General features: G+C 39.2%; 1 protein-coding gene across 2 annotated transcripts in view; it reads right to left on the reverse strand.

The window, feature by feature from the left end:
* Nucleotides 1-335: 335 nt before the first annotated feature.
* Nucleotides 336-18,612, reverse strand: part of LOC136863184 (serine/threonine-protein kinase meng-po) — a 397,968-nt gene continuing 379,691 nt past the window's right edge. For both annotated transcript variants that reach the window (XM_067139538.2, XM_067139540.2), the window contains exons 6-7: nucleotides 7,932-8,242; nucleotides 336-5,927 (exon numbers count right to left, since the gene is read on the reverse strand). In XM_067139538.2, coding sequence (XP_066995639.2) covers nucleotides 5,584-5,927; nucleotides 7,932-8,242 — 655 coding nt within the window. In that variant the 3' untranslated portion in view covers nucleotides 336-5,583. The remainder of the gene's footprint in view (nucleotides 5,928-7,931; nucleotides 8,243-18,612) is intronic.

Here is an 18,612-nt window from a genome sequence, read left to right on the forward strand (position 1 = left end):
GGAGATCTCGCGGGATCCGGTGTTTCAACACGGCTACGGCCGTTGGCGTGCGATGTAAAGCAAAAAAAAAAAAATAAGCTCGCTACTGTACCGTACCTGAAGACGGAGCACCGGACATAAAAGAAGTAGGCCTAGTTCCTGGTATTGCCTTATTTTAAACTCGTAGGACCTTCATAAAGGCTACCGTCGCTTCTTTCCTAGCCCTTGCCCTTTCCTATCCCACTGTCTTCAAATAATCTATCTGAGTAGGTGCGATGTTAAGGAACTCGCTGAAGGAAGTATGTGGTATATAATTTGTTACGTCTTAGGAAATAAAAACAAGAAGATACTTTTAGGAAATGATTTATTTACTGAAAATGTTTAATGCTACATTCAGATAGGAAAGAAGCCCTCTTCACACGCACATTCTTCGGATTACATAACACAGATTATAGTTTCATGGAAAGTTTTTCTTTATGCACTAATTTTCAAGCGAACACATTGAAGCCGATGAGAGGTCTTATTGAAAGTCAGGTACGTGGAAGCAAAGTGAATACATATTTTCTTCTTCTCGTAGATTAGTTCATACACTCAGGGTATTTGGTAGGACGTACAGATTGCTCCTAGGAGGAATTCATTACTTGGAACCATAGCATGTTGATATTGCATTTACAATAATTTGGAGTCGAATAATACTTCGTATGAAGGTGTTTACAGAAGGGAATTTGACAGTATCCTTATGGGAATGATAAAAAAGAATACATGGCTGATCCAAGTTAAGAACCTCACGGAGGCCCATTTACCAGTCATCATGTATTCTAGACATGTCACCCTGATCAAGAAACAGTGACCTCAGTGAAGTGAACAGATCTTGGAAGCCATTAAGTGAGTTAGACGTTTCTTTCAACCTGCTTTCACCCTCACATTAACTCATTCCCTGGCATACTCCCCAGCTGGAATTGAAATGCCTTATTCACACCAGCAACAGTGAGGGTAGGCTTTGACAGTTATGGTGCATAAACGAATCTAAAATTCATAACAACTTTTAAAGATACTTGTATGTTTTTTCAGGTTACTTTATTACTATCCCAATTAACGTTCATAAACCTTAGAATTGATTAATTTCCTGCATTATTACAGGCTTCCAGGAAACAAAGTCATTCGTACTGGGTAAAGGGCCTAGTTGTAATCAGAAAGAATTGATTTGCGTAACTATAAATCTACGTCTCTCAGTACAAAATGGACTGTGTTGAGAAAAACTAGGTGAAATATTTAATGCAAGATTCAGTACCTCCTGAAATATTCGTCATACCTGCTGACCTTGAATACTCTAGGATACTTTGTTCTTGATCGGTGTCTGTCCAGTCATCAGAATCAAGCAGGTCTATCTCTCTGAGATAATGATGATTTTCTGTGCCTATTGGTTACGGTAATACATGCAGTATTGCTCTTACCTCCACCCTCAATCTCACTTTAATCCCAACGTATTAGTAAATCAGTTTCCGAATCGTAATTAGTAAATGCTTCTTCTGTCACTGCACCAATTTTACTTTCCTCAAAGAATTGTCTCCTACTACACCAAATGAAAGCCATTTATCAACACGTAAGAAGCACATGTTTAAAAGCGAAATCAAAGCACCTCCGGTGGATTAATTACAACTGCAAATCGAGATCCCAAGACATCCTTGTTTATATGTGAATGTTTGGCAGCATTTATGTTGTATATACTGAAAATATAACCAGCTAACGAAGAATTGTATGTGAACATCTACTGACATTGTTGACAGTCAGTATGTTAAGACTTGTCTATGTCAAATGATCTTTTTGGTCTAAGCTTAATCCCACTGTGTAGGAAACACCCTTGTTGAATTTCAATAAAAACTGAGAAGATTGCTCAAGATGACCAATGGGGAGAAAACATTCGTGTATTTGTAGTACAAAAACAGTTCCTGAAAATGTCACACAATCGTACAAATCACATTTTACAATAACATAAAATCGGATATTTCAACTGACTAAATAAAATAAAGTAATTACATAAACAAATTGGTAAATAGAAGAGAGAACATCTGTTAATACTGATAGTCGTCCAAATGTTTCGCGAAAGCACTGAGCTGAAAATGCTTGACTAGCTCCGAAATTGATCACGAAGATATCCATCTAGTGTTCAGTCATGTACTGCATCTTTTGAGCATTATAAGAGGTAACTCATCATCAACAAACAGCTAACTCGTGACGAAAGATCAGACTACATTAAAGGTGTATTTGTCTTGGTGCTAGAGCCTGAGAGGATCGTCTGATTATCGTGTACTTGTCTTTGTATGCTTTAAGTTAGTCTTGTTGGCTGAACAGCTCAGGTGAGATCGAGTTCGTCTAGCATTATTAGCTCTGGACTAAAAGGCTCCTGTATGGTCCTGATACCTATCTGAGTACCTATTACGTTATTCTACGAACGGTGTAAATATCTGCTGGACATCATGTGAGGGAAAGTTCACAGCATTGCACCAGTCTCGGTATCTGAGATGTGAATTTTTCGGACGCTGTCACACCCAGATTCTTACATTCTTGATACTGGTCTTTCTACAAACCTGGATATGCTAGTTACTACCGTCATTGATTTTAATAGAATCCAATCTTATTATCACTGTTTTTTAATGTTTATAAGACAGTAATTTAATCTGTTCTGTATGCTGTTTATTAATTACAGAGATTGGAATGAACTCATGCGAAACTCCCCCATTTAAAGAATGTACTTCCAGCTGCTCATTACCAGAAACAAATGAGCGCAGTCTCACTAGTACATTACGGGACCCTGTCAACTGATGTTAATCGATTTTTTTAAGGTGACTTATAGTATACTTCTAGACATAGTCCAGCTGGTAAGGCGTGTTTAGAACCTCCTTCTCAGGATATAACCCACTTACTGTGCTGATATTTTGTTACTCCAGAAATATAAGAAAATATTCATACTAGGAAAAATGAGCCAACGCCTAAAATATTGCATAGTCTGTCAACTACAATAAGCAATTATTTTATAACTTGTACCACATTCTATCAATGACCAGTGACATTCAATGCACCGTAGAACTCGGAAGAGTAATTTCGTAAGTATTGTGAGACTAGTAATAATGTATTTTGAAACACCGCCCTGAATCCATACGTTCATTGAAAATATTTTCATATTTGTATCTTTCGTTTCTCCATCTTGTTACCTCCAGGATTTTAAAAGTGTATCCAGTACCACAGTAGTTTGTTTGTCTCATTAATGGGGATTTGCGGATCGTTGTTAACATTGACATTAACTTCATGAGACTTTAAAAATACACTGATAAACACATCCATGAATTAGGAAATATATCACAGACATAATCAGAAAACAATTATATTTCATGTAAAGTTGCTTCATTAAGTAACTTTCTACCGTGATGTTAGATAAAGCGAAGAGATTTAGCAACTAGTTACATGGTTTGTTTTGGAAGGAATGTTTTCCATAACAAATAGACGTATTATTGAAAGGGTAAGTAATGTATTGGAATTTGTTATTATACAAATGATAGTATACCTTATACTCCTGCAGAGTACGTTTTTACTGTAATATTTGCTTCTAAATTTCTGGTAGGTGTCTTCATTATTACTAGAGATAAGTATGTAGTATGTAGTCACTTCCCCACAAGATACATGTTCAATTCAAAACGCGGTACTTAACCTTGTGATAGATTTAATTTGTGTTCTTGACTTGGTATTCAAAGCTGCCTAACATTCAGGTCATAGGCCCTCTAGTTTGTGACATTCATGAGCTAACTGTAATTCAGATTTCCACTATATTCAAGGTATCGTCTTTACAATGGGATCAGTGGTTGTAAAATTACGCCAACTCTACAAGAGTTAACCCGAAGTCAAATTCAGTCTGTTATGATATGTATTAATTGGTGTACGAGCAAGAGCTTCTTAATTGGAAGAATTTGATTGGAAGAAAATTGTACACTTTCTACCAAAGAATACTGAACATATCGTGTATCATTCTTCAGAAATTACAGTAATATTGATTTCTGGAATGACATACAACCTAACTATCTAGTTATATATTACCAATATATTTTAATCAGTTCTGTGCGAATGGTGTCTTAAATACGATAATTATGTAAATAGTGACTTATGGAATTACGTATCAGATAATCATCATTGGAATCAAACTTGTCTTCATATTCTCGAAGAAATCAGGTACCTGAGGCAATGTCCAAGTAAAATTGGAAGTGCTTTTGGAAGTACCTTCATTTTAAACCATGCAAGGCACAATATGATTTAAATATTTACAAAGAATAACCTGATTAGGTCTATTTTGTTCCAAATTCAATGTTTCTCTCCTTAAAATGGGTGAATTTACTAATGCTTTGAGGAGCAAGTAAGCTTTCTGAAGGTTGAATTCCTTCGTGAACGAGCAAGGGAGAGTTCTAAATAAACATGGCAAGAAATTTCAGGTATGAATAAGGCAGTTATCATTTTATGGAGTTCATTAAAACCCTTTCACTATTTTGAGCAGCTTTGGTTCTGAAAATAAGTACCTATCCATTAGACTAAAGGATGTTTATTCATGTACCACCGTCAAAGTCTGCGTGATGTCTCTTAATTAGACTAACAGATGTTTATTCATGTAAAAGGAAAGCAAAGTCGCCTCCGTCCAAGCCATGAAAGCCCTTGGAGGAGTGGAAGGTAAAGGCTTCCACCATTGTTAACCTCGGCACGTGATGGGGTAGAGTGGTTAGCTCTACGCCCGGCCGCCTTTGCCCCCAGGAATTAACCTGGTACTCATTTTTGATGTAGGCTGAGTAAACCTCAGGGCCATATGCACCTCCGGAAGTGGAAATCTGGTTTCTTAAATTTTACGACTTCCTGACGGGGATTCGAACCCACGTCCTTCCGGGCGAACCGAACACGCCTTTACCGTCTCTTAATACACGTTCCCTAAATAATATAATATTATCATTCTTTTGAGGGTTCTAAGAAAGGGAATTTTTAAAACGTGAAGCAGATCTCTAAACAAACCACATGTATGAAGCATTATTAAATCCACCCGTTCATTGGTGGAACTACTTTTACCACTAATAAATCACCTCACCACTGAGGTTAGAAATTAACAAAAATAGCACAAAAATATCGATGCACATGCGATACTTAAGAGATGAGGTCACCAAATTCGAGGAACAATCAACGGATCAAATATTTAGAAACATAAACATCTTCCAAGATTGATGTAACCCTAGTTGTGCGAAGTTGCAACGCTCCAACGGGGTAACTCTATATAAAGGGAAAGATTCTCGCCTTCCTTTCATCCAGTGTATAATCTTACTGGTCCCAACATAAAATTAGTGAAGAATGCACATCATATTGCATTCTTCCATATCAATTACACTCGGAATTTTGATCACAGTCGGACAATGCTTAAGAACTAGAGGTGGAAGACACATGTCCGCCGGATCCCTGTACATGCCACAACGGAAGAAATATCTTCCAGATGACGAGCAGTATTAAAACACTAATTGTAGAGAGACCTCATAAAAGAGGAAATATACCATCATTTAACAGCTGATAGAACGACATTCATCTTCACTGACTGGCTGATCGGCTTACAGAGCCTCTGGTTGAATTTACGGCTTTCACTGTTGGAAGTTTCTGAACACGGCCATGTCGACTTTCTTGCAAGGTACCACGCTCCTCACGTTCACCTTCTTCAGTTTCTTCTTCCTCTTCAGCCAATGTCTCACCTTCCTCATCTTCCTGGATGACACTGCTCTGGATCCATTCACGAATTCGGTCCTTCTTAGCTGAACGATCGACGGTCGTTTCTATGCCATACTGTGTTAACGTGAAAAGGAGTTTATCCTTTTCCTCTGCACTACTGTGGAAGCTATACATGGAAGGACATAGACTGTCGTCTTCTGGGGCGCCCTCTGTAAAGAGAAAATAAAATATATGTAGTATTACATTAACTAAGTACACGATATTCTCTTATGTAATGGCTATGATCAGTGAGAAATCTACCTCCTAAGCTGTGCTTTCTAAGATATTTCATGGGGAGTTAATAGCCAAAGTTCAGCAGTTCGATGTTGGACCATGGAACATTTCTGGGGTAGTTTTACATAACTCAGTTTAAATGTTCCCAATATATTTTCTCTCTGTAATATTCATCATATTGTCCGCCTCTGTGGTGTAGTGGTTAGCTGGAACGGGGTCCACTCAGCCTCGGGAGGTCAACTGAGTAGAGGTGGGTTCGATTCCCACCTCAGCCATCCTGGAAGTGGTTTTCCGTGGTTTCCCACTTCTACTCCAGGCGAATGCCGGGATGGTACCTAACTTAAGGCCACGGCCGCTTCCTTCCCTCTTCCTTGCCTATCCCTTCCAATCTTCCCATCCCTCCACAAGGCCCCTGTTCAGCATAGCAGGTGAGGCCGCCTGGGCGAGGTACTGGTCATACTCCCCAGTTGTATCCCCGACCAAGAGTCTGAAGCTCCAGGACACTGCCCTTGAGGCGGTAGAGGTGGGATCCCTCGCTAAGTCCGAGGGAAAAACCGAACCTGGAGGGTAAACAGATGATGATGATGATGAATATTCATCATATTTCTATTCATAAATACTTCAGTTAACTATAAAAAGTATTATGTTTAAATATTTTGCACTCCTGCGAGTATAAATAATGTCATAAAAGGAGAGAAGTCATAGAAATACAGTACATGGAATACTGTCGTTACAATGGTTATTCTTCAACTCGTTGCCTTTAGGTTTTAAAAATATCCCTCTTAACGAAGTATATACATGTATAGAAATAAAATTTATAAAATAATGAGAGTTGTCCTGTTATTTTTGCATTTCAGATCAGAGGAATACATCTTCTTGTGATCAGTTCTGTATTATATACGTTGAATAAACAGGCGATAAACTCAATAACATAATTAACTATCAGCAGTAAACTGAAATATAAAAGTTAGTCTTCTATGAGCATATATTTTCGTACCTTTGATGGGATGATGTATCGATAAATGTTTAGCAGGAAGATTACATTACAGAATTGGTAGTAGTATACTAAAATTAAAGACGACGAGGTATTTGTTCCAAAAATGGAACAGTGGGCAAATAAAGGTTCCGGAAATGAAATATCGAAATACAATAACTTACCAAATAAATAAATAAATAAATAAATAAATAAATAAATAAATAAATAAATAAATAAATAAATAAATAAATAAATAAATAAATAAATAAATAAATAAATAAATAAATAAATAAATAAATAAATAAATAAATAAACAAATAAATAAATAAATAAATAAATAAATACATAAATAAATAAATAAATAAATAAATAAATAAATAAATAAATTTTACACAATGAATGAATCGCGCGAACACAACATAGCATCGCCTTCGGCTGACAGGTGTCGCATTTGGGTTCATTGCTGAGTGAACGCCTGTGTCCACCCGGCCTTAGATCTGAGCAGTGGTCTCTCGGCAAGCTGTTGCGCTGTTGGGTTTGGTTTTGGATTTTTGGTGTGATTTTAAGTATCGGAGCAGGTTTCCTACACCTAGCTCTAATTTATTACGATTACTCATACCCGAGTACGAACACCATGGAAGTGCAAGTTATCAGGTTCAGACACAGCCTTACCCAGGTTTATAGCCTCCAGTTGAAGTAGCAACAAACAAACAAGGTAATTTATACAGATCTGTTTTATGACAAAGAGAGTAAGTAAATGGGGAGCAGTGCGATGGGCATATGAACCTCCTGTCTCTTAACGTCGCCATTGAAGTTCAACCCACTTAACTTTCTGGTCCCTGACCCTGACACGTGTGTATCTTTACTGCTGACAGAGGTACTCCACAACAGTATACATACCACAAGTACAAAACAACAGCTCTCAGTTTGAACAGTTTCTTACTATCGCTTACGATCTACTTACCAATGTTCCGGTCAGAGACGCTCCGTCCCAGCCAACGATCGTCCAAGAAGCGAGCGAGGTCGGCGAGGCTCGCAGGCCGTTTCTCCGCTCGAGGCTCCAGGAACTTGCGAAAGAGCCGTTGTGCTCGCGATGACAGCTGCTTGAAGAGTTTGGGACGACGTACAGGCATGAGAACGTTGCTGCTGGCTTGCCATTGAAAATAACGTGCATATCGTGGATCGTCGGGTGCTGCCTTCTGCCAGGGTAGACAGCCAGTAAGACACACGAACACCACGATGGCGAACTGCCACACATCATGCGAGGTCTCAGCCCTATGGGTAACAGATATTAGGTGGTGTGTATAGAAACGCCACAATTGTTTTTACTGAAAATTCGTAGTAAATACTATGATTTGTATGCCTAAATTTCTTAGTAAATGCATTCACTCTTAGCAAAGTCTTAGGAGGTTAGCATTTCCTAAGATGAGTAATAATTACTAGGATCGTATGCATGCATTTTAGCAATTGCTTTTTTCCTAAGTGTTTAATAAGCAAAATCGCAGCATGCCCCAAGGTTGAATTCGGCCCTTAGAATCTCATTTTTGCCATATTATTTCTCAATTGAACGAGTAAATACACCAAGAAATGTGTGTAAAAGAGTACCCCGGACATTTCACGTTAAAAATATAACTTATTCATACATCAGACTAGTTGTCGAATGGAATCAAAGAAGAATGTACATGGATTATTGAATTTTGCTGAGACTGTACTGTGTGTAGAACATTTGTCTGTATACTCAGGGACATGCGTTTTGACGTAACAATAACTGGTAAACAGTTTTCAAAGGTTGCTAAATATTTCAATGAGTTAAGTAATGAAGACGGTATGAAAACAGGAAACCATCCAAAACCATCTTCAGGGCTGTCGATAGTGGAGTACAAACCCACCATCTCCTGAATGCAAGCTTACGGCTACACGGCACAAACAGCACAGAAAGCTCAGTCTGTAATGTTTATCTTCATCCTGCCTACTGTTTTTATATTCATCTCGTCAATATATTAACATTTACACTGCAATTAAGATCTTAAAGTTGTATAGAAACTCATACTGATCACTGTGAAAGCACACTCTTAATACTGTAGGTTTGGTAAGTCACTCACTTAATATTTGAGCAGATCATTGACAGTCGTTGTAATTCTGCACTAATTGCCAAACAACTCTTACGCCCAATGAAGCATTTTTATTTTCCCGTTCCCTACTGCCTTAAATAACTTTTTTCTTCGCTTTCGCTTGTGATGTTTGGAACATCACAACATGAATTAAATTATTGAACTGTATAATTAATTGATAAGATGTATTTATTTAATCACTGGTAGGTCATTTTTAAATTATTATGTATTTATATAGGGTTTTAATCATCCATTTCACATCATCATTCATTTCTTTGTATCGCGGCTATAACGTATTCTGAACGAACAACTTATTATGTAAAGTATTTCAACACCATTCGTATTAATAGCTTGCAGTAAATTTTCCAATAGCCGTAGTGAGGTGACCGAAGTCAGCAGGCTAATTTCAGCCCATTACCAGGAAATGTACGTCATCAACCTTACGAGAGACCGTACCCCTTCCACGCTATGAAGAGACAGTTGAAACATTATTAACGCCTACTTTTCGGAGTTCACTACCTGACGCTTTATTTCCGCGGGAAAGTTCAGCCTATGTGAATGGACGTAATGAAGCAAGATGATGGATTCACAGCAATACATAGAAGAAGGGATGAGACCTCGAATCTTACTGGACCATGTGATATGGTTGATGGAGGGAGATTTTGAAGGCTATATACTCGACGACATGAGCTGGAGAGGACATTCACATTCACATTCGCACTCGTACTCGTACTCTTACTCAGACACTCTTACGACGATTCTACGTTTGCACATCGGAGAAGATTTTAACTTAGTTCACTTCGCATCTGAGTAGTATATGACTCAAAAGTTACTCTCATTGGGACCTATCTCAATGACGAGAGGTAAAGTCAACGGGAGACCGGTTTTGACTAGTATAGGGCAGGAGAGCTTTTGTTATGAATTTAGTTACGCTACTGTTCCGTAATACGGAAGAATACAAGTGTATTCTCTCCATGAACATAACCCATGGTGGTTTTGCTTTTAAAATTAGGACTCATTACGACTTTATGTAAGGAGTACAGTAGGAAGTGTTAAAGGTAGGAAAGACATAGTGCAGCTAGTTTACAATGCACAAAGCAGAAGTAGGACTGGAATCCACAAGAACAGATGACGCGCCTGTACGAAAGATTCATCAATCATCAGCTTCTACATAACAGAGTCTACAAATGGTGAGCTAATGGGATAAATTATTGCAAGTCTTCGCGCAACAGTTGATTTTCTTAGAGTTAATTTCATTCAATTTTTCTTTTATTTCCGGAAGTTCAGATTTCGTTAATACGCCGTTACGTCACGTTTTTCATCTTAATAAATAGCTGTTTTAATTTGTATTTTCTGAAATTATTATTAATGATCCTTAACTTCCAAGTTAGTGTACTTAATGGATAGTGTTCCGTCACCCCACCCCTGGGAGTTTTTAGAGTCTCATTACGTATTATCATTATCATTATCATTATTAATTATCAACTATCATTTTCAAGCCATAAGCTTGCAGGCTGGCGCCCATAGGATATTGTTTATGGAGAAACAATGAGATATCATTTATTTATATTAATATTAAGGTGACCTGCCACGTCATAATTTTGCCACACACCTGTGGGCAGAGTGGGTACGTCACACGCTTTCAAATAAAATATGTTCTTCATTAATTACCTTCCAGTAACGCTTTTCCCTGTAATTGTTGCATATTCTCTTTAAGATCATATAAACCAGACTTGCTGTAAATTGTGACTTGCTGAGAAAAGCGGGATGCTCTTTCAACAGGCTTACAAAATATATCCGACTGTCCTCTATCACCGCTCCTGAATTATCATTGTCACATGTGTGCCTGTTTGAAGTTATGATTATGAAGAAACGTGTTCTACACACCGGAAGTAAGAAGGTAGCTGGTGCGCATGCATAATTGGTGTTCGTACATAGTCTGCACGATAACGAAGAATTTCCTTGTAAAAAATCACAAGTTTTATGCATACAAGGGTAACATTTTACTTTTACTACTTACTAAAGTAGAAGTAATAGAAAAAGCTGCATTTTATGCATTTTACCCAGTCTTCAAACCATTTGCAAATACTGCCGCTGCAAATATTCCATTACTTGTTTTGGAGCAACAGATTATGAAAATGAAAATGAAAACCTACAACCTGTTTTCCAGTCATTGACCGGGTCAGGGATGTAATGAATGAAGCAGATATAGGTTGTTATTACAACGAGGTTGCCACTCCCAAAGTGATTATTGATGAATAATATATGCTATAAAATGATAATGGAGAGTGTTGCTGGAATGAAAGATGACAGGGAAAACCGGAGTACCCGGAGAAAAACCTGTCCCACCTCCGCTTTGTCCAGCACAAATCTCACATGGAGTCACCGGGATTTGAACGACGGTATCCAGCGGTGAGAGGCCGACGCGCTGCCGTCTGAGCCACGGAGGCGAGCAACAGATTATATATTTTTAAAATCTACATTCAAAGAGCAATATGCGAGGGTTGTGGCATAAGTGATTGCATTTACTATTTCGAAATTGCACGAATTTATCTCTGTATTGCACCCGCTCACCCTATGAGTCCCAGACTAGCCTTAATCTCAGGGGTGACCGATTCTTTAATAGATGCCAATATATATCACAATATAAATATGGGCGCACAAATAAACACACGAATGAACGGGGCATGCAAATCAAGGTAGGGGAAGGCTCAATCATAGACACAATTTAAAGGACTCCACAATAGGTCTGGGAAGTAACAACTTAACTTCCATGGGCATACTTGAATAACTACAATAAAAATATATGGTGACCGATTCCTTTTGAAATTGCAATAAGGAGCAATTTATTAATATCATCTGGCAAATTTCAATTCATGACTCTTTCACCTTTACAGTTTCAATCGTGAAAAGAATACATGGCTGCTTTGTTACACCCCTGATGGTGTGGATATCATTGTGTGGTTTCGACTAGCTGATCCATGGCGATCGAACCAACATCCCTATGAGTGGTTATGACACCACTGACAATCCTTTTAGGAGACGTGAGCGCGAGGGTAAACGTGGATTACCGTCGCCTTCACGTTCCCTGTGATAGTCACCTCTGGGTATTTACATTCAGGTAGGCCGGATTCCCACCGCGGAAATGTTATCGTATCTAAAACGGGAACTAATTAGACGGATGGACCCTAGCGTACATATCCAGATTCACGAACATGCCAGGACTAGCTCGTCAACTCCAAGCTTAAATCAATATTTACATTCGTCAGTACGACAAGAATGTACTGGAAGGATGAACACTATGCTCGCCTAATTATGACAGGTGTCGTCCGTGGGAATATCCGCACCTACTGTAAGTAAGCTCCCAATTGGAGTACACATTATGGGTCCGAAACAACCCGACACCCGACGACAGTCTCCATTATTATCCTCCTCCTCCTATTATTATATATATATAATTCGCTGGGGCCATCAAGGACCACGTTAAGTCTTGTTGCATTTGACACTGAACTTGGCCTTCTTTAGAGCCCAAATTTCCCTCATTCTTTGTGAGTGGGCCTGCTTACTCTCCTCTGTCCAAGGGGCACCGTGTCTTCTCTTCGGTTGCTCGTCTCGGCTTAGCCCGTTCGTCAATATTTTCTTGCGAAGAGATCTCTGTTAAGGGCGTCTTCAGCTGAGATATGTAGCATTTGCAGGTCTTCTTTGGCATTTCAAAACCAGGGAATTGTGGTTTTGGGGTTTGAATCAAAAAAGTGAAAGATTTCTTTAGTTAACTTTCTTCTGGCCATTCTTTTCAGATGACCGTAAAATCGTGCCCGTCTTTTTCTGATTGTGTCGGTAATTTTCTCTATTTTGCTGTAGACTTCCTTGTTGGATCTCTTTTGATGGATTCCATGTTTGTACTTTGATCCCAAGATTCCTCTCACAATTTTGCGCTCTCTTTTCTCCAGTTCTTCAAGGAGTCCTTTGTTGGCATTTAGAGACAGGGTTTCGGCTGCATATAGAACTACTGGCTTCAGAACTGTTTCATAGTGACGTATCTTGGTGTTTTGGGAAAGGCATTTTTTGTTGTAGATTGTGCGGGATGTTTGGTAGGCTATTTCCAGTTTGCGTACTCGCTCCTGGAGTGCTTCTTTGTCCAGTCCATTTTTCATGATGATCTCACCCAGGTATTTGAATTTGTCTACTCGGGTGATGTCCCCGTATTTTGTATGGAGTTTTGGTGGAGCCTCTTTGATGTTAGTCATTACTTCTGTTTTCTCAAATGATATCTGCAAACCAGTTTGTTCGGCAATTTCCTTTAAAATTTCTACTTGAGTTCTAGCGGTTTCTATGTCGTTTGAGAGAACAGCAATATCATCGGCAAATGCTAAGCAGTCTGTTGCGATCCCCTTGGATTTGGTTCCTATTCTCAATGGACTGTAGTTGGTTTCCTGTAATCTCACCCGCCAGGTTCTGATGATCTTTCCAAGAACACAGTTGAAGAGTATCGGGGATAGCCCATCACCTTGTCGAACTCCTGTTTTGATGTCAAAGGAATGCGAGAGACATCCGTGGAACTTCACCTTGGATTTTGTATCGGTCAGGGTGGCTCTAATTAATGCCAGCAGTTTCAAATCAACTCCAAATTCATTTAAGATGTTTAGCAGGACTTCCCGGTCAATGGAGTCATACGCTTTCTTAAAGTCCACAAAGACAGACACATACTGCTTGGGCCTTAGTGTACAATATCTGATGATCGTTTTGAGATTTTGGATCTGTTCAGCTGTTGAGCGACCTTTTCTGAACCCTCCTTGGTATTCACCTATTTGATGTTCGACTTGTGCTTCCAAACGCTCCAGGATGGCAAGTGATAGAATTTTGTAAGTCACGGGTAGCAAAGATATTCCTCTGTAGTTGTTGATGTTCTTCATGCTGCCTTTTTTGTGTAGTGGATGGATCAAAGCTATTTTCCAATCTTCGGGTAGGGTCTCCATGTTCCAAATTTCTTCTATTTGCTTTTGCAAGATATCAAGTGATTCCTCTGGGGCATATTTCCATAGTTCTGCTACTACTGATTCTTCACCCGGCGCTTTGTTATTTTTGAGACGGGCAATGTGGCGCTTGATTTCATCTCTGTCGGGTGGTCTGGAATCTCGGTACCTGAGTAAGGGTTCCTTAGTCTCAATGGCGCTTTGCGGTTTAGAGCAATTAAGTAAATTCTTGAAGTAATCTGCCAGAATGCTGCAATTTTCTTCATTTGACGTCGCCAGTGTGCCGTCCTTTCGCTCAAAGCATAGAGATGGTGGTTTATAGCCAGTGAGTTTGCGTTTGAAGGCTCTGTAGTACTCTCTGCTTTCATTCTTCCTAAAGTTTTGTTCTATCTTTTCAATGAGAGATTTTTCGTATTTACGTTTCTCAGTTCTGAACACCCTAGCTGCTTGGGCACGTTGGGTTTTGTAGGTTTCCCAATCATTTTCTGATTTCGTAGAGTAGTACTGTTTCCATGCATTGAGTCTTTCTTGGAGGACTGATTCGCAGGTACCATTCCACCAGGCATGCTTTTTGCTTCTCTTGATTTCTGCAACGTCTTTGGCAGCCTCAACAAGGAGACTTTTGGCGTTATTAAAGTCACAGTCATTTGGTCTAGTCTTCTCCTGGAACTCCTCGACCCTTTGCCGAAGTTAATCGTTGTCGAAGCGTGTGGTCTGTTTGGTTGTCTTCCTTGTGTTTGCGGGAATTGGTTTGAATTTGATAAGAGACATATAATGATCTGAGGCCACATTGATGACTTTCTTTACCTTAACATTCATAATCTCAGGGCTGTTTCTCCTGGAGATTGCAACGTGATCAATTTGGAACTCTCCGAGAGCTTGGACGGGAGAACGCCAAGTCATTTGCTTTCTGGGTAGATGGCGAAAGTGGGTCGACATGACCTGCAGGTTGTGATTTTCGCAAATGGACACCAGTCTTTGGCCGTTGGGATTGGTTCTTTTGTGAGCAGGGTAATTTCCTATAACTTTCTTGTACTTCTGTTCACAACCTAGTTGGGCATTAAGTCACCCAAAAGAAGCTTGACATGGTGTTTGGGGATTTTGTTTAATTTTTCATCCAGTAGGTCCCAGAAATTATCAACTTCGTCTGGATCAGACTTGTTCTTATCGTTTGTAGGAGCATGTGCGTTAACTAGGGCGTAGGTTTTGTTCGCGCATTTAATTGTGAGTATAGACAATCTGTCATTCACAGGTTCGAAATTTGCAACCGATTTAAGGATCTTGGTTCTAACAGCAAACGCGGTTCCAAGCATCACAGCTCCATTGAGGATTCCTCTTTGCGCTTTGCTCTTGAAAAATCGGTAGCCTTCGGATTCAAAAATCTCTTCATCTGGGTACCTTGTTTCCTGTAGGGCCATTATGGATATCTGATTTTCGTGAAGAGCTTTGGTGAGGGTTTTCAGCTTGCCAGTTGGTGTAAGTGAATTTATGTTGAAAGTTCCTAGAAAGGTTTTAGATTTTTGGCCTGAGTTTTTGACTCTTCGGTGTCACGGTTCCGATCCTGTTTGGGCACTAAGCGATCAGTTAATTTCCGATTCACTTGGAATTTTATTATTAATTTTTAAATTTTAATTTTCAATCCTGATAATTTAGTCACATATGTTAAACCCCATATGAACAACCAAGATCTGATTTCACGTCGGTCGGAACACAATAACGGTACTCGAACCGCAACCTTACTTCATGCCGTACTGTTATTAATTTATAGGGAGACCATGTTCTCCCAAGACAAATTTCACATCCCATGGCACCTCGCGGCTGGGAATATCCATCCAGTCCCTGCGAGTGCTAAATTATTATATCCTTCTCATTTGAAGTCCATTTATTTCACTGAAACTCTTTAAACATTTTATTTATTAAACCTCGGTGCGTGGAGTCTTCTGCCACTCATAACACCGGAATATAACATCGACGTAGGCTTCGGTATTCATCTATTTTATCATCAACATCAGTAAGACTCAATTTAATCTCGTGCCGGATTTTTGTCCCGCTAAACTTTCAAAATCAAAAATGGGCTTAACCCACTCTGGGCCTTCAACATAGCGTGACCGTCATATACAAGTGACTCTATCGCTTCTAAACAAATTATATTGAATATTATTGAGCCCAAAATCGTTAAATCAACAAATAATATTAAAATCAAATTTACTGCCTGACTTAAAAGCGTCCACGTGCCCCATGCGATCTCCACATTTAAATTACTTTAACTTGCAATCTCACCAAGCATTATTATTATTATGATTATTTCATATGACCTTCCGTACGCAAACACATCATTCAACTCACTGGCACTTTCATGTATCTGGATTTCTCACAACAACGATACCTAAATACAGTACCTTAATCACCAAAGTGATAGAGAGATAAAAAATATAAACTGGGTTAGTATAAAGAAACCTAACGCTTTAAATGAATTCAAATCAATGCATTGACAACAAGCACACATTAACTGATACATATAATCCATATTTACATTATGTACAAGAAACAAATGATCAAATAATTAATCTAACCCATAATTACGTTAATAAAAATTAGTCCATCCGTCTATCATGGATTCGTGAAGCGATCCAAGCTTTAAGTTCAGTAACCATGATTAATATACACATATCCTGCTCTTATCGCGATAACATCCCCAAAATAAATCAAATTTGGTTACCGGTACTCATCACTCTGTAGAATCCCATATGGCTAAGAGAGATGAGAAACCATGGACCCCCACATCCGTCTACTCGTTCATCTTGGTGGTCGTTATAACACGGATAAAATCACTCCTGAGCGATTACCCATTACGAACACCTTAATGATTACTTTACACAATTTTATACATTAATTTCATTATAGATGCCTAAGACCCATTACACTATCACACATTATTGATCTTCGTTCTGCCCGCACCAGAACTTCGACACTCACAACGACGTGTCTTCTTATTCAATCCGGCGCGATTCGCGATTTTCAACCGGCACTTCCCGAAATATGTCCCGGCTGTCTAGTGTTCGCCGCACTTCGTCGGTTTACTGCTCATGATAAGTTTTGCCGTCTCAGATGAAACTGATTACTTCAGGCTAGGCAAACTGCCTGTTTAAATTGCCGTCGGCTTTTGCCGATAATATATTTTAGTCACTAGAACTTTCTTAGTATACAAGAGCCATCGCAAAAGTTAAACACATTATTACAAATAACACTGCCCATTTCCGTACTCACAATAACTCGTGTTCATTCGGCGCGGAACAGTCTACACAGATTCGTGGCTCTGACTTTCAATGAACAAGATACTGACTTACAATGAGATGAGGTTCGTTTCAGTCAATCGTATTTATAGGTGATGAGCCCTTCCACTTGGTTCATCAGAGGTCGTTCCCGTGAGAGGAGCGGGGGGGGGGGTTCCGTCAATCGGCACTTAGAAGCCGATTTGGACGTTTTTGAATTTATCCCACTTAATAGTCTGATATTAAACACTCTCGTGTCGCAATCTTATTCAAATCCGATCGTAGATTACGAAGATATTACTGGATGCTCTAAACGGCATCTATGTTAGCGTGGTATCTTCTAACCAATAGCAATCCAGCAGTGTTCAATTCCTAGAATTTGGTACCTTAATTGATCAAACTTACAATCAATTAACATGGGGATGACATCTAAAAATTTCCATCTTTGCAATTCGGTGACTGGAGTATTTTAATTATAATTAATTTAGAAAACATCTGGAGTTGAAGTTTCACTATGTCGTATTGGCGCATGTGTGGGGTTATAGAATTTTTGTCATTGGTCAAAACTGCAGTGGGCCTTTTAAATATTTGTTCTTGCTAACTTGACGACTAATATCGCCGGCGGCTCGGGAAAATGTATTGCGACACTTCTTAGTATTGGTGACGTAGGGCGAGCAGCCTTGTCCAGTAATATACCGTCCGTCACTTCCTTGTAGCAATCAACCCCTTTGTGTTGAGTTTTCCCCTTTCTAATTTCGTACCTATTGGGACTGCCATCACGTTTACGAGTTGTTCAGATAAGCCACTTACCTTTCGACATGGAAATACACACTCATTTTACTGGCTTAATTCCACTGGCTCCAACTTGTCGCGTGTAGCCTAGCAAATGTTGAAATCTTTCGCCAGTCCAAGTAATTTCCACTGTGTATTTCATTGTCTCAATATCCACCAATTTATTTCACTATATCAGATCATGATAAATTATGAACCATCCCGCACGGGTACAGTATGTCAAACTAATCTGGCAATCAAGGTTCGTGTCCACATTTCTGTACGATATACGACTCAAACAAACCTCGAATGTATAGCATGTGTGAACACCACTACATGGCTCTATAGTTTAGGGTTAGAACACAGAGAGCGATGTTAAATCAGCTGTGAGTGGACCACCGTGCAGAATTGATGTGACCGGACTTGAACAGCGTCTTATATCAGGATAACCATCGCCCGGGGGAGGGGTATCAGAGAATGCCTCAGAGACTTGGTAGAAGCTCTCTGGAATAATTTCC

This window comes from Anabrus simplex, chromosome 2 (assembly GCF_040414725.1).
Source record: "Anabrus simplex isolate iqAnaSimp1 chromosome 2, ASM4041472v1, whole genome shotgun sequence".
NCBI lineage: Eukaryota > Metazoa > Arthropoda > Insecta > Orthoptera > Tettigoniidae > Anabrus > Anabrus simplex.